We start from the raw sequence: 26,454 nt of genomic DNA on the forward strand, positions 1-26,454 counted from the left end.
TTCCCAGGCACATTAGCAGGGAGCCGGATCGGAAGTGGAGCAGCCAGGACTTGAACTGGCGCCCATATGGGATGCCAGCACTGTAGGCTGGGGCTTTAACCTGATGTACCACATCGCCAGCCCCCCTTCCCCCATATATATTTTTAAAAATTCCTTGTTAATTCTTTAGAAAAGTCTATGGGAATTTATTGGATTGCTTTGAATCTGTAGATCTATTAGAGAAGAATTGTCATCTCAACCTTTGTCTCCCAATCCATGAACATAGTACCCCCATCCATTTATTTAAGTCTTCTTCAATTTCTCTTTGCTGTGTCTTATAGGTTTTAGTTATAAGGGCTGGAGACATATTTTTTTCTTTTTTAAAGATTTTTTTGTTTTAGTTGAAAGGCAGAGTTATAGAGAGGCAGAGGCAGAGAGAGAAAGGGAGAGGGAGAGAGAGGTCTTTCATCTATTGGTTCACTACCAAAATGGCTGCAATGGCCGGAGCTGAACCAATCTGAAGTCAGGAGCCTGGAGCTTCTTCTAGGTCTCCTACTTGGGTACAGGGGCCCAAGGACTTGGGCCATCTTCCATTGCCTTCCCAGGCTATAGCAAAGCACTGGATTAGAAGTAGAGCAGCCAGGGCTCAAACTGGCTCCCGCATGTGATGTCAGCACTGCAGGTGGTGGCTCAACCCACTACGCCACAGCACCAGCACCAAGAAGACATCTTTTGAAACACTTATTTCTAAGTATTTTATTGTTTTTTAATGTGAATGGAATTTTTAAAATATAATTTTTAATTATTTTACAGTTGATATGTAAATATGATTTTATAGAGTTTGTATCCACAACCTTCCTATATCCATATTTTAGTTTCTTAAGCTATTTTATGAATCCCTTATGGTTTTATGCATGTATGATCATATCTATAAAGAACTATAGTTTTGCTTCTTCCCTTCCAATGTATGTCTCTCATTTTCATTTATTTATTTATTTATTTATCTATTTATTTATTTTTTTGACAGGCAGAGTTAGACAGTGAAGGAGAGAGACAGAGAGGAGAAAGGTCTTCCTTCCGTTGGTTCACCCCCCAAATGGCTGCTACGGCTGGTGCGCCGTGCCAATCCGAAGCCAGGAGCCAGGTACTTCCTCCTGGTCTCCCATGCGGGTGCAGGGCCCAAGCACTTGGGTCATCCTCCACTGCCTTCTCGGGCCACAGCAGAGAGCTGGACTGGAAGAGGAGCAGCCGGGACAGATCCGGCGCCCTAACCGGGACTAGAACCCGGGGTGCCAGTGCCGCAGGCGGAGGATTGGCCTAGTGAGCCGTGGCGCCGGCCTTCTTATTTCTTTTTATTACTTAACTCCTCCGGCTAGAATCTATGCTTAATTGAATGTGCTGATAATGGAAATCCTTGCGTTATGTCCTGTATTGGGTAGAAAACTTTGATACTTTTGCCATTAAATGATTTTAACTCTCTGTTTTGTGAAGCTGACCTTCATCTGACTGGGGAATTTCTATTATATTCCTAGTTTGTTGCAAGTGTTTATTTTGCTGTGATAGAGTATTGAACCTTATAACATGCTTTTCCTTCTGCCTCGTTTGAATTAATCATTTATATGACTTTTTGCCTTTATTTTATTTTGGAATGTTTTAATGTAATTTTGGATGTTAAACTAGTTTTGTATTCTTTGGATACACTTGCTCATGATATATTAACTTTTAAATTTATAAGTCAGAATTACAGAGAGAGAGGGAGAGACACAGAGAGAGAGACAGGAAATTTTCCATCTGCTGGTTCACTCCCCAAATGGCTGCAATGGCTGGGGTTGGGTCAGGCTGAAGCCAGGAGCCTGGAGCTACCTCTAAGTCTCCCACGTGGACACAGGGACCCAAGCTCTTAGGCCATTCTCCACTGCCCTTGTGGGTATACTATCAGAGAGCTGGATGTAAAGTCGAGCAGCTGGAACTTGAACCAGTGCTCACATGGGATGCAGGCACTGCACACAGTGGTCTAGCCCACTGTGCTACTGTTCTGGCCCCATATTACTATTTTTTAAAATGTTGGATTCAAGTTGCTAATATTTAAAAAAATTATCATCTATGATTATGAGACATTGATGAGTCTATATCACTGATATGTAGTTTTTATTTTTATTATTTTTAAAGATTTATTTATGTGAAGGGGAGGGGGAATAGGAGAGAGAGAAATCTTTTTTTTTTTTTTTTGAGATTTATTTTTATTTAAAAAAGTTACAAAGAGATTTAGACAGAGAGAGAGAGAGGTCTTCCATCTGAGGGATCACTCCCCAAATGGCGGCAGTGGCTGGAGCTGAGCCCATCCGAAGCCAGGAGCTAGGAGGTTCTTCTGGATCTCCCATGTGTGTGCAGGGGACTTGGGCCATTCTCCACTGCTTTCCCAGGTGTATTAGCAGGGAGCTGGATTGGAAGTGGAGCAGCCAGGACTTGAATTGGCACCCAGATGGGATGCTGTGCTGCAGGCCAGGACTTTAATCCATTCTGCCACAGCCTGGCCCTAGAGATATCTTCTGTCTGCTGGTTCACACCCCAAATGGCCACAATGATCAGGACTGGTCTATGCCAAAGTCAGGAGCCCAGAGCTCCATTTGGGTCTCCCACGTGAGTAGCAGGGGTCCAAATTCTCATGCCACCCTCTGCTGCTTTCCCAGGTGGATCAGAAGCAGAGTAGCTGGGACTCTAGTTGGTGCTTTGACATGGAATTCTGACATTGAAAGCAACAGTTTAGCTTGTTGTACCACAACACTGGCCCCTATTCTTACTTTATTTATTATTTTAAAGATTTATTTGAAAGTCGGAGTTACATGCACACACACATACACACACACAGAGAGAGAGAGGGAGGGAGAGAGGTCTTTCATCTGCTGGTTCACTCCCGGCTGCAACGGCCAGAGCTGTACCCATCCTAAGCCAGGAGCCAGGAGCTTCCTCTGGGTCTCCCACATGGGCGCAGGGGCCCTAGGACTTGGGCCATCTTCTACTACTTTCCCAGGCCATAGCAGAGAGCTGAATCAGAAGTGGAGCAGCCGGGTCTCGAACCTGTGCCCATATGGGATGCCAGTGCTTCAGGCCAGGGCATTAACCCGCTGTGCCGCTCCCCTCTCCATTGTTAATTTTTTTTTTTTTTTTTTTTGACAGGCAGAGTGGACAGTGAGAGAGAGAGACAGAGAGAAAGGTCTTCCTTTGCTGTTGGTTCACCCTCCAATGACCGCCGCGGCCGGCGAGCTGCGGCCAACGCACCGCGCTGATCCGATGGCAGGAGCCAGGTGCTTCTCCTGGTCTCCCATGGGGTGCAGGGCCCAAGCACTTGGGCCATCCTCCACTGCACTCCCTGGCCACAGCAGAGAGCTGGCCTGGAAGAGGGGCAACCGGGACAGAATCCGGCGCCCTGACCGGGACTAGAACCCGGTGTGCCGGCGCCGCAAGGCAGAGGATTAGCCTAGTGAGCCGCGGCGCCAGCCTCCATTGTTACTTTTAAAAAAAGTATTTATTTATTTGAAAGGCAGAGCGAGAGTGAGAGTGAGAGAGAGAGAGAAACTATATCTGTTGGGAGAGTTGCGGGTGGGAGGGAATCTATGGGGGTGGGGGGCGGGGGAAAGCCACTGTAATCCAAAAGCTGTACTTTGGAAATTTATATTTATTAAATAAAAGTTAAAAAAAAGAAAATATATCTGCAATAGCCAGGGCTAGCCCCGCTGAAGCCAGGAATATGGAACTCCATCCAGGTCTCCCATGTTGTTGGGAAGGACCTGAGTACTTGAGCCGTCAACTGCCGCCTGCCAGGCTGTCATTAACAGGAAGCTGGATTGTAAGTTTGGGATAGCCAGGACCTGAACCAGGCTCTCTAATAAGGGATTTAGGCTACCCAACTGGTGGTTTACTCTACTGGGCCACAATGCTCACCCCTGTAGTTACTTTTAAAGTGGCTGCATCTGAGTTTGGAACCAAGTGATTTTGATTTGAGGGGATACATAGATGAGATATATACCCTCCTCTCCTATTTTCTGAAAGTGTTTGGTGTTTGTTTAGTGTTTAACCCAGGTTTGCGTCCTGTCCCATTCCCAATTTCAGCTTCCTAATAGTACAGACTTTGGGAGGCAGCAGATGATGGCTCAAGTTGTTGGGTCTCTGCCACCCACCCACATGGGAGACCTGGATTGAGTTCTTGGCTCCTGGCATCTGCCTGGCTGCTCCTGGCACTGGGGCACTGAACCAGCAGAAGGGAGCTCTTTCTCTTATCTCTCTCTCTGTCTCTGTCTCTCTGTCTTTATGCCTCTCAAATAAATAAAATAGTTCTAAAAGTATAAATCTGTTAGGAAACAAAACATAGGGAAGAATCTTTGTTTCTTGTATATGAGTTTCCTGGCAGCTTTTTTGGTAAGACCCAAAAACTAAAAATAACCCAGATGGCAGTCACTGTGTGAATTAATAAACAAATTTTAGTAAATCCACCTAATATAATATTACTTAATATTAAAAAGGAATAAGCTATATGAAACCAATAATGTCAGTGACTCTTTGAAAAAAAATTATGCTGAATGCATGAATCTGCAATAAAAGAGACTACTTACTGTATGGTTCTTTGTGTATTAAAGTTTAGGTACTGCCGATAACCTTTAATGATAACTCAGGTCAGTGGTTGAATGGGATGGGGTCAAGGAAGCTAAGAGGGCAGTAGGCTGGGTTACAAAAGAGTTTGTAGAAGTACATGATGATGTGGTATTTATTTTGGTTATGGTCATGGTTTCACAGGTACACACATACTTAAAAAATTTATCAAATTGTGTACTTCCAATATATGTATGTCAATTTTATCTTCGTAAAACTTGATGTAAGAAATTTTGTTGGCACCTAGTCTTATTTGTGAATATGAGTATAAAAATCCTAAACAAGTTACTAGCATGTGATATCCAGGAATGTATAAAAAGGATAATTATTTTGACCAAATTTATTGTATTGAAATATACAATGTTTATTTACCATGAGAGAAGTCAATTAATGTTAACTCATCACATTATCATATTAGAGGAAAGTCATATAGTCATCTTGATGGTTGTGGAAGAAATGTTTGATAAAATTCACCATTGAGTCATGGTAAAATTTTTCATCTCAAAGAACAAACACTATTAAGCTGTTTTCCCTAAAGATGTATAAAGAAAGCATCTATAACAGACATACTTAATGTTGAGATATGAAAATGTTTTATATGGAGAAGGCAACTGCTGCTGTGAACCGTTCTATAGATCCTGATCAGTATAGTCTGGCATAACAAAGATGGTATTTTATTGTAGGGAAAAATTATACTGTTATTTGTAGATGATTCAATTATCTATGTAGAAATTCCAAAGCAATCTATTGACAAATGGTAGCAAGATTAGACTAATCAATATAAAAACAAATCTTGTATTTCCCTGTGATTTTATAAAAATGAGATTATTGTCTCACCAAAAAAAAAAAAAAAAGGATGTTACTATGAATAAATATAAGAGATTCCATGTTATATCTATGCAGAAAATATAAACATTTGTTTGAGAAACACCAAGTTCATGATTTGGAAGGTTTAATATTTTCAAGTTGTCTTTTCTTCCTCATTAATCAGTAGATCACCTGCTGCCTCCCAGGGTATGCATTACTAGGCATCTGGAATCAGGAGTGTTGTTGGGATTTGAACCTAGGCACTCCAGTGTGGGATGTGGGCGTCTCAAACAGAGTTTTAACTACTGTGTCAAATGCCTACCCTGAGGCACACCATTTTACATTTCCACCAAGTTGTGTAAGAGTGTTCCAGTTTCTCTTTACCTTCATAAATGCTAATTATGTCTCATTATAGTCATCCTAGTGGGTTTAAAGTGGTATCTCATTTCATTTTGTTTGCATATGCCTAATGTAATATTATGTTCTTTGTTTCTGTTCTTTGGAAGTATGTGGATTTGAATAGTTTACTTTTTGTAATCACTATTTGAGAGGCAGATAGATAGATAGATAGATAGATACTGGGAGATCCCCTGTATGATGGTTTACTGCCTAAGTGCCCACAAAATCTGGGACTGGGTCATGCTGAAGCCAGGAGTTGGGAACTCAGTCCAGGTCTCCGACGTGGGTGGCAGGGATCTAACCACCTGTGCCATCATCTGCTGCTTCCCAGGTGCTCATCATAAGAAGCTGGAATTGGATGTGGAGCCGGGACTCAGACCCAGGCATTCCGATATGGAATGTGGGTGTCCCAGCGTGCACCCTCAGGGATGGGCCAAATGCCTGCACATCTTTTTTTTCTTTTTTTTTTTTACTTGATTATTTGTATTTATATTGTTGTTGTAATAGTTTTATATATTCTGCTCTCTAGACCCTTATCAACTATTTTGATTTGCAAATATTTTTTCCTTTATGTTGTCTTTTTACTTTCTTGAAAGTGTTCTTTGAAGCAGAAAATTTTTTATTTTGATGAGATCCATTTTATATTTTCTTCTCTCTCTCTGTCTCTCCTTCCTCCCTCCCATTCTCTCTTTAGGTTGCTGTCTATAAGATTCTGGTGTTTTGTTTTTTTTTTTTAACATTTTCTAGAATACTTTCTGTAAATGATTTTTTGTATTATGATGTCTTCATGCTACTTTATGCTATTTTATAGCATTTAAGACTGATAAAAGTTATTGTGAACAGCCATGTTTACTATGTCTTTTTTCTTTCCTTTCTTTTTAAAATTTTCAATTTTGCATGAAAATTTTCTTTCAGCTCCATAGTCTCCACTCTCCTTGCCCTTATGGATGGATTAGATAATAGGGGTGAAATTGTTGTTATTGGTGCTACAAACAGACTTGATTCCATAGATCCTGCACTCAGGAGACCTGGTCGTTTTGACAGAGAATTCCTTTTCAATTTGCCTGATCAGAAGGTGAGAATCTTTGTTTTCGGTACATTGTGATTTATATATAATTCAAGTATAAACTATACTATGACAGTGATATTTTATGAATTTTCATTGTTCAGATTTTGTGCTTTATGGGATATCTTAGTTAATACTTTAAAAACTTTCTATAATCATTAAACAGCGTAATCTTTTTCTATTGACAGTTATCAGAAAGTTTATGATGTTTAGAAAGTAGGAGGGAAACTCTTGATTACATTACTATGGTTACCTACTCTTTCCTTTATTTCTCCAGAGTGTGGCGATTGTCTTGTATGGGAGGAAATATGTCTATAGTTAGCTTAGGTAGATTTGTTTTTATAAAAATAATGTTTTTACAGACTATTGGTGGGTTTATGAATGAGGACCTCCAATTTTCACAGAAATGACCGTGTCACATTTAGTTAAAAGCAGAAACTTTATTCCTTATGATATAAATATTTTAAAAGAATACAATATATAAAATTCTTGTTTCCTAATTCTATTTGAAATTTTTAAAAAGATTTTAAAATATTTATTTAATTGAAGTGCAGAGAAAGAGAGAGAGAGAGATGTTGAGATATTCTGTCCAGTGGTTTACTGCCCAAATATTTACAATAGCCAGGGCTGGTACTGCCCAAATGTTTACAATGCCGGTAACCAGGAACTCCATCTGGGTCTCCTAGGTGGGTGGCAGGACTCAAGTACTCAAAATTATCATCTACTGCCCCCAGGGAGCATTAGCAGGAAGCTGGATTGGAAGCAGAGTAGTCGGGGGACTTCAACCAGGCTCTCCAATATGGAATACAATTACCCCAAGCAGTGGCTTAACTTGCTGTGTCAAAACATCTGTCCCTAAAATTTATATTGTTATTCTTACTCTGACTTGTTCAATGTTCGGCTCTTCATTGGGAATGGTAGTTTAACAGGGAGATATGTATGCAGAGGAGGTACTATATGTGAATATATATATATATTTATTTATTTTAAAGATTTATTCATATATTTGAAAGTCAGAGTTACACAGAGAGAGGAGAGGCAGAGAGAGAGAGGTCGGTCCTCCATCTGCTGGTTCACTCCCCAATTGGCTGCAATGGCCAGAGCTGTGCCGATCCAAAGCCAGGAACCAGGAGCTTCTTCTGGGTCTCCCACATGGATACAGAGGCCCAAGGACTTGGGCCATCCTCTACTACTTCCCCAGGCCATAGCAGAGAGTTAGATCAGAAATGGAGCAGCCGGGACTCGAACTGGTGCCCATATGGGATACTGGCATGACAGGTGGTGGCTTTACCTGCTACACCACAGTGCTGGCACCTGTGAATATATATTGTTTTATGGCTTTGATCTTTGGTCTCTGTGTAAAATGCCTTATTTGCACACAAAAAGGTAAAAAAACTCTGTGATTCAGATTGTACAGAAAACAATACAGAAAAGAAGGTTCCTGTGTGTAGAACATTTAATACTTAAATTTGACATTAATCTCCATAGTCACCAGTAATTGACTCAGATTTGGATTGACAATCCAATTTACAGCCTCTTAACTTGCACTGGGTTTACCTTGCTTTGTTAGGACAGGAAATGTAGCATATACAGCATCATTTTCATTGCATAAGTGTATCTTCCAAGAATTTACCAGTGCGTGGAAAAATTTAATTGTAAGAGACAGGACTGAAGAGAGTAAAGTCTGCTTCTGCATAAGGAAGCATTACCTATCCTGTTTGTGACGTCTGACACACACAGAAAGCTGTCAAAGCATAACTTTTAGATTCTCCCAGTACATGGGAATGTGCCAAGTTTTAAGAGACACAGCCAATGTTCATTTTAGCATGAGAAAGTCATTTCCTTGATTTTCCAGTTGTCTTTTGTATTGTCCTTGTTGAGGAGGGTCTCTGTGGCCATCACAGTCTTCACAGACAAGCACAGTACACACAGATTGGGAGTTTAATAGTAAATAAGGTCCAGAACAGCAGAGTGTGAAAAACTGTGTCATATGTTAAGTCAAATCAGATGACAGGAAGCTGACCCTTGTTTAGCATTATAGGTCGTGGTGAATCTGGTGAGAGTAGTTTCATTAGTGATGGGTATAAAAGCTTAACTGAAGTAGAGTTAATCTGAAAGAAAAAGAAAGAATTGGAGGCTGTGGACATAAGTTTTTCTTTTTCTTCTTTTTAAAAAGATTTATCTATTTGAAGGATAGAGTTACAGAGAGGGAGAAACAGAGAGAGGAACCTATCTTCCATCTGCTGTTTCACTCCCCAGATAGCTGCAACGGCCAGGAACTGGGCCAGCTGGATACCAGAGATCTGGAGCACAATCTGGGTCTCTCACGTTGGTGTCTGGATTCCAGAGATCTGGAGCACAATCTGGGTCTCTCACGTTGGTGGCAGAGGCCCAAGCCCTTAGGCTGTTTTCCACTGCTTTCCCAGGCCATTAGTGAGGAGCTGGTTCAGAAGTGGAGTAGCCAGGTCCTTAACTTGCTGCACCACAATGCCGACCCCTACACAAGTTTTTCAGAGTTTTGCAGCAAAGATTTGAGGTGTTAAGAATTGGGGTGGACATGGAAACAAGCTTTGTTTTTTAACAGCTGGGAGAAATTATTTTTGATGAAGTTGAAGGATGTCCTTCATAGGGGAAGAGTAAATAGGATTATTGTGTGAGTGGTGAGAATAACTTTAGATAGGAGGTGTTTAATTTATCTGTGATAACTGGAGGAAGACAGAATATATGGGTGCACATGCTGCTAGGTGGATAGATTTTATGTGGGAATGTGTGGAATTTTTTTGACTGCTTCAGTTTTGTCAGTGAATTAGGAAGCAAGATCACATTTATGTTGTTAATTCAAAGTGGTATCTGTCAGCCTCATATTAGTCTTGTGGCTTCAGTAATAGAATATATCATGACTTTTGCCATTTGAGCAATTAAAATATTAATAAAAGCAAGTTTTAGTTCTAATTTTTAATAATTTTGTTAACTTTATTGGCATAAAATAGTATATAGCTTCTGAATGTAGTAATGCTTCTTAATTTCTTTTGTTTTTTTTTTCCTTTGTCATCATCATTGTTATAAATGTTATATGCATATTATGAATTATAAAAAATGAGGGGCTTGGATGTATCTTTGACTCTTAGTAGAAAATATTTTCTATGAGAAAGCATTTGGCTTCTTACTGTGTATGTCATAGAGAGGAACATGCATAGTGGATTTCTTTAGAGTAGTTGATTCTTTATTCTTTGTCTTGTTTTTAATATGATAAAAGAAGAGTGATTCTGATTGGATTATATAGCAAAGGAGCATGTCACTTCAGTGTTTTAAAGATCTGACAGTAACTTGCTGACATTAGATAACTTCATTTCTCCAAACATTTAGTTGCTTAATAAATTTGCTTTTTTATAAAGTGAAAGAATAAGAATAGATTTTTTTTTTGTGGCAAGTGCTTAGCCTGGCAGTTAAGATATTGGTTAAGATGCATATGTCACACATCAGAGCACCTACATTCAATTCCTGACTCTGGTTCCTGACCTCAGTTTTTAATTTCAGCTTCCTAATAATACAGACCCTGAGAGACAGAGGTAATGCCTCCAGTAATTGGGTTCCTGCCACTCATGAGAGACCTGCATTGAGTTCCTGGCTTTGGCCTTGGCTGTTGTAGGCAGTAGGAGAGTGAATCAGTATATGGAGTGCTCTCTCTCTTTCTCTTTCTATCTGTTTCTGAAATAAATAAAAATGAAAAGAAATAGATCTTTTTGGAGATACATTCCAGTTTAAAACTTCCTGATGTGTTTTTGATTTTAAGAGTCTTTTAATGAGCAGTACTCATACTGCTAATGAAGTCTGTAGATACTCTTTTTTTTTTTTTTTTTGACAGGCAGAGTTAGACAGTGAGAGAGAGAGACAGAAAGAGAGAAAGGTCTTCCTTCCATTGGTTCATCCCCCAAAATGGCTGCTACGGCTGGCGCGCTGCGCTGATCCAAAGCCAGGAGCCAGGTGCTTCCTCCTGGTCTCCCATGCGGGTGCAGGGCCCAAGTACTTGGGCCATCCTCCACTACCTTCCCGGGCCACAGCAGAGAGCTGGAAGAGGAGCAACTGGGACAGAATCTGGCACCCCAACTGGGACTAGAACCTGGGGTGCCAGCGATGCAGGTGGAGGATTAGCCTAGTGAGCTGCGGCACTGGCCAGTCTGTATATATTCTTAATGTCATCTTACATAATACATGTGCTGTAAGGATGGAAGTGCTTTTGCATTTTGATTTGACCTATATTTAGGATTCATTCAGTCAGATACTTCAAGTTGGAAGAAAGTTAAGTGCTATATCATTACTTTTCTTGGCAGCTCTGTGCCTAGTTTAGGACACGGAGTTGGGGATCAACATTGTAGTGCAGCATGTTAAATCATTGCCTATGACCTCAGCATCCCATGAGTGCCAGTTCAAGTCCCAGCTGTTCTGCTTCCAATCCAGCTCCCTGCTAATGTACCTGGGAAACCAGTGGAAGATGACTCAAGTGCTTGGGCCCCTGCCACTCACATGAGAGACAGGTTGGTGAAGCTCTTGGCTCTTAGCTTTGACCTGGCACAGTCCTGGCCATTGTGGCCATTTGGGGAGTCAACCAGTGGACAAACAATCTCTTTCTCTCTGTGTAACTCTGACTTACAAATATATAAATAAATCTTAAAAAGAAGAACAAAACTTGGATTTGAAATGGTAGCTATTTCCAGGTTTTGTTAACTTTTTGTAAGGATTTATCTTGAAAACTTTGTTGTTTTTATTTTGGTGCTGTACTCCAAATTCTTCCCCAAGACAGCAAGATATTATCATCTTGGTTATAATTTCCTTGTTTTAAAAAAAATTTTTTTTTCAGGAAGCAGGATTGAGAAAACAGGCATATTCAACTTCTTAACACATTTTTATGTATTTCTACAATAAAGAAATTATTTTCATTTTATTTGAAATCCAGAAAGAGAAAGAGAGAGATCTTGTATCCACTGGTTCAATTCCCACATGCCAGCAACAACCAGGGCTAAGCTAGGCCAAAGCCAGGAGGCTGGAACTCAATTTGGGTCTCCCATGTGTCTGACAGGAACCTCAGTACATGAGCCATCACTTCTGCCTCTTAGGTTACACATTAACAGAAAGCTGGATAGGAAGTGCAGGAGTCACCACTAGAGCTAGGCACTCTTATATGGGATGTGGGCATCCCAAAAGGCAATTAACTGCTTCAAATGCCGGCTCCATATTCGTGTTTTTTTTTTTTTTTTTTTTTTTTTTTTTTTTTTTTAACAGGCAGAATGGACAGTGAGAGAGAGAGACAGAGAGAAAGGTCTTCCTTTGCCGTTGGTTCACCTTCCAATGGCCGCCGCGGCCGGCGCGCTGCGGCCGGCGCACCGCGCTGATCCGATGGCAGGAGCCAGGTGCTTTTCCTGGTCTCCCATGGGGTGTAGGGCCCAAGCACCTGGGCCATCCTCCACTGCACTCCCTGGTCACAGCAGAGAGCTGGCCTGGAAGAGGGGCAACTGGGACAGAATCCAGCGTCCCAACCGGGACTAGAACCCGGTATGCCGGCGCCGCTAGGCGGAGGATTAGCTAGTGAGCTGCGGCGCCGGCCTCATATTCAGTTTTTAAAAGATATTTTTTATTTCCCCCCAAAAAGGCAAGTCTGAAAAAAAATTCAGATCTGACTCTTGCTGCTGTTAGTATCAGCTGATTATGTATTCTTATATGTCAGTGTTTTTTTTTTTTTTTAAGATTTATTTATTTATTTACTTGAAAAGTAGAGTCACACGCACATACAGAGAGGGGGAAAGAGAGAGAAAGCAAGCAAGCAGGCTCTTTCATCCACTTATTCACTCTCCAGATGGCTGCAAAAGCATGGCTGTGATGCAGCTAAGAGCCTGGAACTCTACCCAAGCCTCCCACTGGGTAGCAGGGGCCCAAGCTCCCCTGCTTAGCTAGGTGCATTAGCAGGGAGCTGGATCAGAAGCAAAGCAGCCTGGATTTGCACTGGCACTCTGACGTGGGATGCTGGTATCACAAGCTGCAGCTTAACCTGTTGTGCCACACACCAGCCCCTGTGTTGGTGTTTCATTTTTACTGTTTTGAAAAATAAATTTTTTTGTTTTTTATTTATTTTTAAATATTTATTTTATTTATTTGAAAGAGTTACAAAGCAAGGTCTTCCATCTGCTGGTTCATTCCCCAAATGGCTGCAGCTTGGCGAGTGAACCAGCAGATGGAAGACCTCTTTCTCTCTCTGCCTCTCCTCTCTCTGTGTAACTCTGACTTTCAAATTAAAAAAAAAAAAAAAAAAAAAAGATGCTGCTTGGGGCCGGTGCCGCGGCTCACTAGGCTAATCCTCTGCCTTGTGGCGCTGGCACACCGGGTTTTAGTCCCGGTTGGGGCGCTGGATTCTGTCCCAGTTGCCCCTCTTCCAGGCCAGCTCTCTGCTGTGGCCCGGGAGTGCAGTGGAGGATGGCCCAAGTACTTGGGCCCTGCACCCCATGGGAGACCAGGATAAGTACCTGGCTCCTGCCTTCGGATCAGTGCGGTGCGCCGTCCGCAGCGTGCTCGCCGCAGCAGCCATTGGAGGGTGAACCAACGGCAAAGGAAGACCTTTCTCTCTCTCTCTCTCTCACTGTCCACTCTGCCTGTCAAAAAAAAAAAAAAAAAAAAAGATGCTGCTTAGGATTCCCATATCTTTTTTTTTTATTTGGCAGGTTGAGTTATAGACAGTGAGAGAGACAGAGAGAAAGGTCTTCCCTCCTTGGTTCACCCCCCAAATGGCCGCTACGGCTGGCGCTGCGCCAATCTGAAGCCAGGAGCCAGGTGCATTTTCCTGGTCTCCCATGCAGGTGCAGGCGCCCAAGCACCTGGGCCATCTTCCACTGCCCTCCTGAGCCACAGCAGAGAACTGGACTGGAAGAAGAGCAACCAGGACCAGAACCCGGCGCCTATATGGGATGCCGGCATTGCAGGCGGAGGATTAGCCAAGTGAGCCATGGCGCTGGCCCCGTCATATCTTGTATTGGAGCACTTAGATTTGAGTCCTGGCTTTGGCTCCCAATTCAGACTTCCTGCTGATGACACACCCTGGGAGGCAGCAGGTCATGGCTTGAGTGGTTGGGTTCCTGCTACCCACTTGGGAGTCCTGGACTGAATTCCAGGCTCCTGACTTTGGCCTACTCTGGTCTTGTTCATTGAGGGCATTTGGGAAGTAAACCAGCAGACGGGAGTGCTGCCTGTTTTTAAATCTCTGTCTCTCTCTCTGCCTTTCAACTGAATTAAAAAGTGTAAAGGAAGTTTTTGATTGTGCTATATAGTCAGATTTAAGCTATAGATTGCTATTTTGGGAAAAAAAAAACAGGGTACAATTGTTTTTAAAATTATTTGTCATATTGCTCATTATCATTCAAATACTTTGTACAGATGATAGACCTAAAAGTTCTGTAAAATTTAAATGTAAAGTTTGTTTGAAAGTTATACTTATTAAAATACACCAGGATTTCTTGTTCATATGTTTCATATGGTAAAAATGATATGGTGGAAAACTTAGTTTTGAATTCTGGTCCTGGATGAGTTAATTATTTTGTACTTTTTTTTTTTTTTTTTTGACAGGCAGAGTTAGACAGTGAGAGAGAGAGACAGAGAGAAAGGTCTTCCCTCCGTTGGTTCACTCCCCTAATGGCCGCCACAGCCTGCGCTGTGCGGATCCAAAGCCAGGAGCTGGGTGCTTCCTCCCAGTCTCCCATGCGGGTGCAGGGACCCAAGCACTTGGGCCATCCTCCTCTGCCCTCCTGGGCCACAGCAGAGAGCTGGACTGGAAGAGGAGCAACCGCGACTAGTACCCAGCGCCCCAACCAGGACGAGAACCCCGGGATGCAGGCGGAGAATTAGCCAAGTGAGCCACGGCGCTGGCCAGTGATCTTGTACTATTAATCAAGTTTCTAACCCTGGAGGGAAAATTAATAGCCTTCCTTTGGTTCAGAGATAAGATTTGTAATGCGTAACTCACAGGCTGACTGAGAATCAGAGTCAATATGGTTGTTATTCGGATATCTTTTAAAATAAGCAATTGTTTTTCTGGTGCATTCTTAGTAAAAATTTGTTCCAGCTTATACATTTTAGGTTTTGATGATACTTATCTATACTTTTCTTCTCAGGCAAGAAAACACATCTTACAGATCCATACCAGGGACTGGAATCCAAAATTGTCTGATGCTTTTTTAGGTGAATTGGCCGAAAAATGTGTTGGTGAGTGCTATTAGAATTCTTGGATTGTTGTCGTTTGTTCTGTTCACCCTCTCTTTCCCCTTATGTTTGGAATGTGAATGAGTATAGTTATGTCTTTATGTGTGCAACTGATTGTTCTGCCTTTATATTTAAAACTTACTTTATAATATTTCACTTAAAGCCTGAACACTGCCATTAAGTGTTTGATAAATAAATCTCAGTGGTAACTTGCTTCCTTGAGTGCTGGGTATCCATAATAGTACTGCAATATCTCCTTTTAGAAATTGTTCCCTCTCAGAAATTTTACTAGGAAAAAAAGATTAAATTTGAAAGAGAAAGCTCCATGTCAAAGTCCGGACTGTAGTCATTTACTTTTCAGATTTCACAGTAGGCTCATCATCTTCATTCCTGTGCTCTAAAAAGAAGTTGGGTGGGAGGGGTCTTCAAAGAAGAATTAAATGGAATTTGGTAATATTTTCCAAATTATGAAGCTATCCAATTTAATATTAAGTTCTTCACAGAGTGGAAGATCTTTCTTCAGAGTGAATGAATGCTACTATCCTCAAAGGATGTGGTGAGAGAGCACTTACATATACAGGTGGTCATACATAAGAGACAGAATTCAGAGTTTTGATTCTAATTAGGTCTGAAATACAAAGTGGTACAATACTAAGGAACTTCGTATACACACAGATGTTTTTCCTTCATTCTTCTTCCCTCTTTTATCTGTTTTCCTCTCATTCTCTCAAGAAAAATTATATATATATATAATTTATATATATATAATCTTTCTCCCAAATAAGTCCACTAACAATAGTCTACTTGGGAAAACGTGAAAGTTACCAAAACCAAAAAGAACAGCTTAGCTGAAAAATAATTGTGATCCACCATCAGATAATGAAAACTTAAACAGAACCTTAGTCCATTCAGTTAGCTACATCCGAATTATCCTCTTCATCCACAGGGACCTCCATCTCCGAAGCAGCATCCCTCAGCTTTTGAACCACAAAGACCTCGACATCTTCTGGTGAGGAGAAAACGTATATATCTCCAGCACTACTACAGTTTAAGCTTTGCCTGGTATAAGAAAGCATGCGCCAAACCCATTTCATGTAAATTTGGCTTGACCTTTGCAAAGCCTTGTGCTGCTTTTTGGGAGAGGGTGGTATTTGGTAAAATATCCAGTCTTTTCCCTTTTATAATTTGATCCCTTTGATTTATGATAGTATTGTACTAGAGTTCAGATCAGACTGGAAAATTTTGGTAGGTTTTTCTGTGAATTTGTCACAGAACAATCTTTAAGTAAAATAAAACAGAAGTCTTCGAGTCATTTTGGAAATTCCCTAAGAGATAGGTATTCTGAAATTACTTACTATTATCCTATTTACCATCTGAAATTTTATACACTCTGTGTTTAATTCTTCATTCTGAATATTAGGATCTTAGTTTTGTTTTGCATTTCCAAAGATCAGTACTTCCCACTTTTCCAAATGACCTATTTTAACTTTTAGTCACTTTTTTAAGGTTTTAAATTTTCACGACAATCTTTTACAGGACTGAAAAACTTTTCTTGTCTCCCCCTCTGCCCCCACAGAGTGGAGATATGTGTACTACAGAATCTGCTTCTATACCATTTCCTTCCTGGATAGTGACATGAAAATCCATTATAACTAAATGATTTCTGGTTTTGGTTTTGACGTTTATTCCATTTAAGAAACTAGTTCACATCTTAAAAAAATATACCAAATGCAGGTCTTCAAACAGGAATGAAATAACAATAAATTTTACCTCCATTATGAACTCATCAGTTTAAGTATCCCTACCATGTTTTAACATGTATGCATTTAGTTCAGTAGGATTTACACATAACAAAAATTTGTGCAGTCTTCACAAACAACTACAAAGATAGCTGACCTCTTCTTAGAGGTTATGGGTTTGGTAACTTTTATCTTGAGATTAGATCCCCAAGCACTTGAAAGAGTTTTCCATGCAAAGGCATGTGACTTTTAAGTAGTGAGAAACTTCTGAACATACATTGGTATGAAGAACACTTCGTACCAGTTATAGAGCTTATGATTAATGAAGAGTTCAACCCTGTGTTCCATTTTCAGTGAGAGGGCTAAAGCAATGAAAATGTAGCAGTGAAGTATCTGTCTTGTAGAGCTTGATGTTGTGCTTAAAACAAAAGATATGAAATATTATGACCTTTTTTTATTCTAACCTTTTTAACAACTGTATTTTCATCTTCATAAAATTATCTGAAGAGTAGTATTCAAGAATGCTGTCTCTTTTTTATCTAGATATTTGTATCGAGCAGTGTTAAGAATTATGATGATAGAATTGGTTTGATTATCAAAAAGATGTTTGTACTTTAACATCAACTTTTAACTCTTAAAAGTCTATAGGATATTTCAGTGTTACTAGAATGACCATGTCATTTATTTTCTAAATTAAGGCCCTTTTGACAGGAGAAAGTTATATTATTATGATAGGATAAAAAGCTTAATTAAGACAAGTATAGCATATTTAGTCACTCTTATGATGTACTTTTAATTCTGTTTTTAGAGTCCAGTGAAGGAAGTGTGTTAAGTCAGTAGTTCCCAATTTTTGTCTATATCAGAATCAGTTCTAAAGCTTTCTCAAAATACACATATATGATTTAACTCACCAGAGATTCTAGTTCACTATGTTTACTGTCAGACTTGCGAATCTAAAATATAATTTTCAATTATTTATTCAGATTAATATTTAAGAACAACAAATTTAAATCACTAATTCTTACTTGTAAGCAAATGTAAAGGAGATACTTTCTTTTATGACCTGTTGGTTATGATAATCCATGTGAAAATTTACTTAATTAAATTGGGTCTATTATTGTTAACAAACTTTTTAATTATGTGGAATAAATTAGGTAAAAACTAACAGTACATTACTATTATATAATTAATGTGTTATGGCAGATATAAATGTTATAACATTTACTATAGAAAATGCTGTTAGTTGCTATTAGTTTTTTTGTTTTGCCTTAATTCTGAGTTTTTTTTTTCTCCACTTAGGTATTTGCACTTAAAATAGGACCATATAGTATATTTATAGTATGTTTACTAATTGTATACATACTGTTAAAGAAGGAAAGAAAACAGGGTTAATATTGTTTGAAGATGGTAGTTTATCCTTTACCTCCTCTGATATGGAGGACAGAATTCATTTGCTTTAATCAAATTCTTGTATTAATTTGTTAACTATATAGTTTTAAGTAGGTATCCTGTACTCATTTTGTCAGACTTATTTAACAAATGTGTATGAAAAGGTAAAGATTATTTTTTCAGGTTCATTAATTGAGAAATATAAAATAAAATGAGAGACTAGTAATAAATCTGGTTATATTGAAAAATTATTTGAGAGGGAGATTATCATGGGACAGTGTTTGTGCTTAATTTGCTTATAGTTTTCTGAGTGACATTTTCACAGGTCAGACTGAGCTTTCCCTTACTTTGAGTAAGATTTCCTTTGTAATAACCATTTTTATTTCAGTATTTATGTGTATTGTAAGGTCATTGTGAGCTATCAAAAGATAAACTTGACAATGCTGCTTGAGAAATATAAAGTGTAGTGTTCTATAACTAGTTCGAATGGTTCCCCCTACTGGCATAACTGATAAAGGTGATCAAATCGAAGTTTAATTGCTTATATAAAAGCCAACAACATATAGCTAGTTTGAGTTTTTCTTCCTTTTTGTGATGAAGATTGTACAGTTCATGTGTTTTTGTATGTATGTATTTGTTGCTAAGATGAGTAAAATGACTTAAGAGTCCTGGGGGCATGCTCTGTTGTTGAGCTGCATAATCTGTTCAGTAAGGGTATACCCTGTGTTGGTATAGCCCTTTGAATTACATTGTCAGTCATCCTAAGCTATATGGAGCATCAGTGGAGTTTTTATTTTAAACATTCTTATTTCCTTTGGAACTATCAGAGATGAATTACAATTTTAAATTATAATATTTGGGGTAATTGGTTGTTAACTTATTAGAAAGTTACACTTAGAATTGGTATGAAAATAGTTCTGTTTTTGAAGTTTCTGCTTATTCTATATGTGTTTGGAAGTTAATAATATTTGACAAGATAACATGTTAACATAATGAGCACTAAATTAATGGAGAATATTGATGAAAAATTGAAATGAAACTAAGATTTTTTAGAAGATTTATTTATTTGAAAGAGAGATACAGAGAGAGGTAGAGACAGAGAGAGAGAGAGAGAGAGAGATGTCTTCCATCAGCTGGTTCACTCCCCAAATGGCTGTAATGGCTGGAGTTGAGCTGATCTGAAGCCAGGAACCAGGAGTTTCTTCCAGGTCTCCCACTTGGGTGCAGAGGCCCAAGGACTTGGGCCATTCTCTGCTACTTTTCCAGGTGCATTAGCAGGAAGCTGGAAGGGAAGAGGAGCAGCTGGAACTTGAACTGGTGCTGCAGGCTGGGACTTTAACCTGCTGCGTCACAGCACCAGTCCCAAACTTTAATTTTTTTAAAGTTGTATTTACTTAAAAGGCAGAGTTAGAGAGAGAGATAAAACTTCCATCTACTCGTTCACTCCCCAAATGGCTGCAATGGCCAGAGCTATGTCAGGCTGAAGTGAGGAACCAGGAACTCTATCTGGGTCTTCTATGTGGGTGCCAGGGGCCTTAGAACTTGGGCCATTTTCTGCTGCTCTTCTAGGCACATTAGCAGGGAGCTGGATCACAAGTGGAGCAGCTGGGACTCCAGCTGGTGCCCATATGGGATGCTAGCACTGCAGGCAGTGGCTTGACCCCGCTTTATCACAATGCCAGCCCCAAACCTTTCCTAAAAAATTTGTGCCCTGTAATCAGTGATTTTCATGTGCAGTTATGGTTTGTTTTGTTTTAATATCATCAGTTTATTTTTGTTAAGTTAAAATATTGAAAATATTTTTAGTCTTATTAAGTTTTTAACCCTTATTTTAATAAAATAAATTTTAGCCCTATTAAAAATTGGTCAGTTCTCATTTTGCTAATAAAATTGCATGTAATTACTGATTTGGTATTTATTATTTTAGATAAAGTTGTATGTATTTACAAAGCACTGTTGGTACTTGGAAGAATGAACTGAGCGTTGTTATTCTCTTCCTTTTGTGTATTAGGCTACTGTGGAGCTGACATCAAGGCCCTGTGCACTGAAGCTGCTCTGATTGCCCTCCGGAGACGTTACCCACAGATCTATGCCAGCAGCCATAAACTGCAACTGGATGTGTCCTCCATTGTGCTCAGCGCCCAAGACTTCTACCATGCAATGCAGAATATTGTGCCTGCTTCCCAACGTGCTGTGATGTCTTCAGGACATGCCCTGTCCCCCATCATAAGGCCCCTGCTAGAAAGAAGCTTCAACAACATCCTAGCAGTCTTGCAAAAAGTGTTTCCTCATGCTGAAATTAGCCAGAGTGACAAAAAGGAAGGTACTATAAACTACTTTTTTGTATTGTTAAACTGAAACAAATACAGGCATGGATAAGTAGAATTTTCTCATAAGATTCTGTGTCACTCTTTTCTGTTTGCTATGAATATATAAAGTATATTTATTTCTCTCACTACTGTATGGTCTAGGCCTGGCGTGTGTTGGTTGCCTAGTGAATGTTTGTAAAATGAATGAATGAATGTTTACTTGAGACATTCTGATCTTCTTAATTTAGGAATATTATTATCTTTAGAAAGTTGACTATAATCATAATGGCTTACATTTATTTTTTATAAAGCCCTTATATAAATTGTAATTTATTAATGCTCATAATTAAGTTAGGTGCTCTCATTATATAGAGGAGAAAATTGGGGGACTTAGGATGATAATTTCCCTTATTTGCAATCACTCAGTAAGTTCTGGGGCCTGCTCAAATGCAGGGAGCCCATACTCGTAACGTATGTTGCTGCCTTTCTGGATTCAACTCATCAATACATTTTGTTGTTGCTGATGGAGAGCACTCTGTACTATGCTGTGCTGATTGTAATATAAACTATTGATAAGCAAGTAAATTAGAACCAGGTTGTGTATGGTCTTGAATTCTATCAAGCCTCAAGATTGTAATTTGGATTTAAAATTAAAAACAGAAACAGAAAGCTACCTTTAAAAGCATCATTCATTTTCAGCAAAAAATAAAAAATTTAGGGATGGGCATCATTACATAGGTGTTGCTGTTATTATAAATATATTTCTTAGAAACTTTCCTTTTTTAAGAATAGACTTGTATGAAATACCACATAGAGGGGGCTGGCGCTGTGGCTCACTTGGTTAATCCTATGCCTGAAGCGCCGGCATCCCATATGCGTGCCGGGTTCTAGTCCCTGTTGCTCCTCTTCCAGTCCAGCTCTCTGCTGTGACCTGGGAGGGCAGTGGAGGATGGCCCAATTGCTTGGGCCCCTGCACCTGCATGAGAGACCAGGAGGAAGCACCTGGCTCCTGGCTTCAGATTGGCGCAGCGCTGGCCGAAGCAGCCATTTGAGGGGTGAACCAACGAAATGATCTTTCTGTCTCTTTCTCTCACTGTCTATAACTCTACCTGTCAAATAAAAAAAAAAAAAAAAGAAAAAGAAAAAGAAATACCACATAGAGGGGTGGGTGTTGTGGTGTAATGGGTTAAGCTGAGACTTGGGACACCTACATCCCATTTCAGAGGCTGATTTGCTTCAGATCCAGCTCTTTGCTAATGTGTCTGGGAAGGCAGCAGATGCTGGCTCAAATACTTGGGTTCCTCTCATTTGCATGAGTGACCCAAATGGCACTGTTGGCTCCTAGGTTCATCCTGGTCCCACCCTGATTGTTATAGGCATTTGAGGAATGAATTAGTGGATGGAAGATCTCTTTCCCTCTGTCACTCTGTCACTCTGCCTTTCAAATAAATATCTCTTCTCAGGGCATCATTTGCTGTTGCATGGTGAGTGCATTACCAGGAAACTGGAGCCAGAAGTGGAACCATTGTGTTTGACTTAAAAGATGAGGGTCAATTTGTTCCTTGTTGGTTGTCTATGAAGCAACTTAGATTCATCTACCCTGTTAATTAAATCAAATATGAAATGGATTGGTTTGGGTTAAAATTACTTCCAGAGTTTCTTAGTTAAGTAGATAAGATTTTATGAGTGTGGCATTTCTTTTCCAGACTTGTTTGAGTCAATGAAGTCTCCCAAATTATATACATGACACTTTCAGTAGATAGTTTTTTTTTTTTAAGAAAGATTTATTGTATTTATTTGAAAGAGTTAGAGAGAGAGAGAGAGAGAGAGAGAGAGAGAGAGGTCTTCATCTGCTGGTTCACACTCCAGCCAGCCACAACGGCCAGAGCTGAGCTGATCTAGAGTCAGGAGCCAGGAGCTTCTTCCAGGTCTCCCACACTGGTGCAGGATCCAAAGCAAAATGGGCCATCCGCCACTGCTTTCCCATGCTATAGCAGAGAGCTGGATTGGAAAAGGAGCAACCAGGACTCAAAACTGGTGCCCATGTGGGATGCCAGCACTGTAGGCTGGGGCTTTAACATGCTGCACCACAGCGCCTTCCTCCAATTGATATTTCTTGAAGGTAAAAGAATTATCCGGCCAGTGTTGTGGCATAGTGGGTAAACTCACTGCCTATGATGCTGGCATACCACATGGGTGCTGGTTTGTGTCTTGGCTGTTCTACTTCTGATCCAGCTTCCTCCTAATGGCCTGAGAAAGCCACTAGGAGAAAGCCATTAAGGTGTTTGGGCCCCTGCTATCCATGCAGGAGATCTGGTTGAAGTTCCTGATTCCTAGCTTAAGTCTGGCCCAGAGCTGCCCTTTGCTGCCATCTGGAGAGTGAATTAGCTGATGGAAGATCTCTCTCTGCTCTCCTTATTTGTCTATAACTCAGACTTTCAAAACAGGTGCATAAAATATCTTAAAAATAAAGGTAAAAGAATTATATTATTCCATTAATAGATTATTCAAAATGCTGTAGTTTGTCAGTTTGCCTGATCAATCTGTATTATTTGTTAGTTGATTACTTAATTAATGTCATCTGATTTTTCACCCAATTTTCCTTAGCTATGGTAGGACACCAGAATTAAATTACTTTGTAAGCCTCGTAACCTTTTTGTTGTATGTCTATGTGTGTTTTTATTTTAACAGATATAGAAACTCTAATTTTAGATGATAGTGAAGATGAGAATGCTTTATCAATTTTTGAGACTAGTTGTCACTCAGGATCACCAAAGAAACAGTCGTCAGCTGCTGCTATACATAAATCCTACCTTCATTTTACAATGTAAGTAATTTATATTTAATTTCTCTGAATTTAGATAGATTTTTTGCTACTTTACAGGTAGAATTATAGTAAATTTTTACTTATAGCTGTAACATTTAGGCCTTTACTTTTCTGTTGTTCAAACATAGTTCTGGAAATATTTTACTAATGTACCTTTTTTGGGTAGAAATTCTTAGTTTACTGGTCAATTACTTAGATTTTTTTATTCCCTCTAGGTAGGAGAATCTTATCTGCTAGTTTTTTTTTTTTGTAATATTTTGTGTTTTGTGGTGGAGATGGGGAAGGGATTGCCCTTAGAAAGTTGACCCATAAGCTTCAACTTTATTTTTTATTTGAATTAAAATGGATAGAAATGAAATACCGTGATCTAGAGTACTTTAATTTGTAATAAGTTTCAGATAATAATTTAGGGACTCTAATACTGCTAAATAGATTTTGGATTAGAAATTGCTCAATAATTAAACAAGTAACTTTTTTGATTCTCTAAAATCTTATTAGTTCATGCTTTTGTTATTTGGATTTTATGGTTTTCCTATTTACATTTACCTTTTTACTATCTGTATTAAAGCAGCTTTGGGCACTATAATGGATAAACACTTTCAGTGCAAATGTGACTTAAAGAGATCAGATAGTTTTCAAATATTAACAGCATTATTACTTGCATTTACATAATTAGCACCATAGTTCAAGGACCATAAAGCTCCAGTCAGGTATGTCTAATAGCACTTCTATTAGAAGAGGCTTGATTGTGTGTACTTTTAAGTAATTTTAGAGATTTTGAACAAATTTAAGTCTTCAACTTGAAGTTCCCACATGTAGATTTTAGTGAAATGTTGATTTGATTATTTGATTATTGCAAATTAATTTCTTGTTTTGCCTTTTTTTTTTCTTTGACAGGCAGAGTGGACAGTGAGAGAGAGAGACAGAGAGAAAGGTTTTCCTTTTGCCGTTGGTTCACCCTCCAATGGCTGCCGCGGCTGGCGCACCGCGCTGATCTGATGGCAGGAGCCAGGTACTTCTCCTGGTCTCCCATGGGGTGCAGGGCCCAAGTACTTGGGCCATCCTCCACTGCCTTCCCTGGCCACAGCAGAGAGCTGGCCTGGAAGAGGGGCAACCGGGACAGAATCCGGCGCCCCGACCGGGACTAGAACCCGGTGTGCCGGCACCGCAAGGCGGAGGATTAGCCTAGTGAGCCATGGCACCGGCCTTGTTTTGCATTTTTTAAAATGAGGCTAAATTACTTACATCTGCTCCTTCCTGTCCACACTCCCCCCACCATCATGCATTCTTTTATAGCAAGCTCTTCTGTTAGAATGTTTTTTCTTCTCTGAATCTTTTTCTTTATGCTCTCAGGAAAGTTTTTATAATCTATTCCAGCATTTTATGGATCTATTTTTATTGATAGTTATGGAACAGCCAAATTTTCTTTTGTGTGGGTATGTGTGTAGGTATGTGTGTGGTGTTTGTTTATATATTTTTTGGTTATTTGGATGTGAATTGTGTTAGAAACTATTAACAAAATGGATGCAACTGGAGATCATTATGCCTAATGAAATAAGCCAGACCCAAAAAGACAAATATTATGTTTTTTTGATTTGTGGTAACTAATATATAGAATACAAAAAATAATATATATCTGTGAATAAAATTGACATCTTAAGATTTGATTATTGTTTATAGCCCTTATCTATACTCTTGTAGAACAATGGTCTTTATACTTTGTAATTGTTGAATTCTTTATTTAGTGAAAGATTATACCTGTGACTATAAAGTACGTTGAAAGTATATTATGGCAAAAAATAAAAAGTAAGGAGGAGGGTGGGAGGGAGGATGGGAAGTACCATTATGGGCTTGAAATTTGTATATATGAAATACATGAAATCTGTTCTATTTATGTAAATAAAATTTTTTTTTAAATTCTCAAAAGACATATGTTGGAGCTGGTGTTGTGAAACAGCAGGTTAAGCCACTGCCTGCTATGCAAGGTTGGATTCCCAGCTGCTCCCCTTCCCATCCGGCTGCCTACTAATGCTTCTGGGAAAGCAGTGGAAAATGGCCTCAGTTTTGGGCCCCTGCTACCCACATGGGAGACTTAAATGAAGTTCCTGGCTCCTGGTTTCGCCTGGACCCAGGACAGGCTGTTGTAGCCATTTGGGGAGTGAACCAGCAGGTGGAAGATCTCTCTCTCTCTCCTTCTCTCTCTCTTTAACTCTGCTTTCAAATAAATAAATAAGTAAATATTTTTAAAAATATTTTCCAGTTTTATGAGATAGATGTATTTTCCACAATGGATTATAGACTTAGATTTTGATATTAGAAACCTATGAAAGTTTTTCATTTTTACTTTTTAAATTTTATTTTAAAAGTCATTTGTTTATTTTTATTTTATTTGAAAGACAGAAAGATCTTCTAGCCATTGGGTCACTCCCCAAATACCCACAACAGTCAGGGCCTGGTCAGGCTGAAACCAGGAGCCTGGAACTCCATCCTGATTTGCCATGTGGGTTATCAGGACCCAAGCACTTGAGCTATCACTTGTCATCTCCCAGAGTTTTAGCAGGAAGCTGGATTGGAAGTGGAGTAGTGGGCACTGAAACCAGGCATTCTAATATAGGATACAGTTGTCCCAAGAGGCCTTTTAACCATTGTGCTCTGTTTGACTTTTTTTTTGTTTGCATTGTATTCAACTTTAAGAGCATCCCTTGCCTCTGATTTAATGTGTACCAAAAAGTATGGCTCATTTTGTTTGCTTTGGGTGTTTCTGAAAGAATTGGTTTATTTTTAAGTTTCTATTATATAAGCCTTTCTTTTTCTTTTTTTTTTTCCCCAAAGAAACCTTTTATTTAATGAGTATAAACTTCATAAGTACCCATCCTCTCACCCCACTTCCACTCAACCTCCTCCTCCCTCTCGGATTCCCAGTCCCATTCTCCATTAAGATTCATTTTCAATTTATACACAGAAGACTAACTCTATACTAAGTAAAGATTTCAGCAATTTGTGTGCTTGTGCGCGCGCGCAAACACATACACACTATAAAAAACTGTTTGT

The 26,454-nt window shown here is 39.4% G+C and overlaps 1 protein-coding gene across 7 annotated transcripts in view; it reads left to right on the forward strand.

Moving 5' to 3' along the window:
- The window catches only part of ATAD2B (ATPase family AAA domain containing 2B), a 221,718-nt gene that overhangs the window by 100,576 nt on the left and 94,688 nt on the right, over positions 1–26,454 (forward strand). For 6 of the 7 annotated variants that reach the window (XR_016229549.1, XR_016229550.1, XM_002710061.6 and 3 more), the window contains exons 14-17: positions 6,748–6,907; positions 15,052–15,142; positions 20,279–20,590; positions 23,268–23,403. Coding sequence is in view for 5 of the 7 variants with exons in the window: in XM_002710061.6 (XP_002710107.1) it covers positions 6,748–6,907; positions 15,052–15,142; positions 20,279–20,590; positions 23,268–23,403 (699 nt within the window). In the remaining 2 variants the exon portion in view is untranslated. Of the gene's footprint in view, positions 1–6,747; positions 6,908–15,051; positions 15,143–16,085; positions 16,149–20,278; positions 20,591–23,267; positions 23,404–26,454 lie in introns of those variants that run through there. The other variant, XM_089326771.1, reaches the window with a different exon arrangement.

Source organism: Oryctolagus cuniculus, chromosome 2, assembly GCF_051225735.1.
Source record: "Oryctolagus cuniculus isolate XC-2025 breed Fujian yellow rabbit chromosome 2, ASM5122573v1, whole genome shotgun sequence".
NCBI classification, from domain to species: Eukaryota; Metazoa; Chordata; class Mammalia; order Lagomorpha; family Leporidae; genus Oryctolagus; species Oryctolagus cuniculus.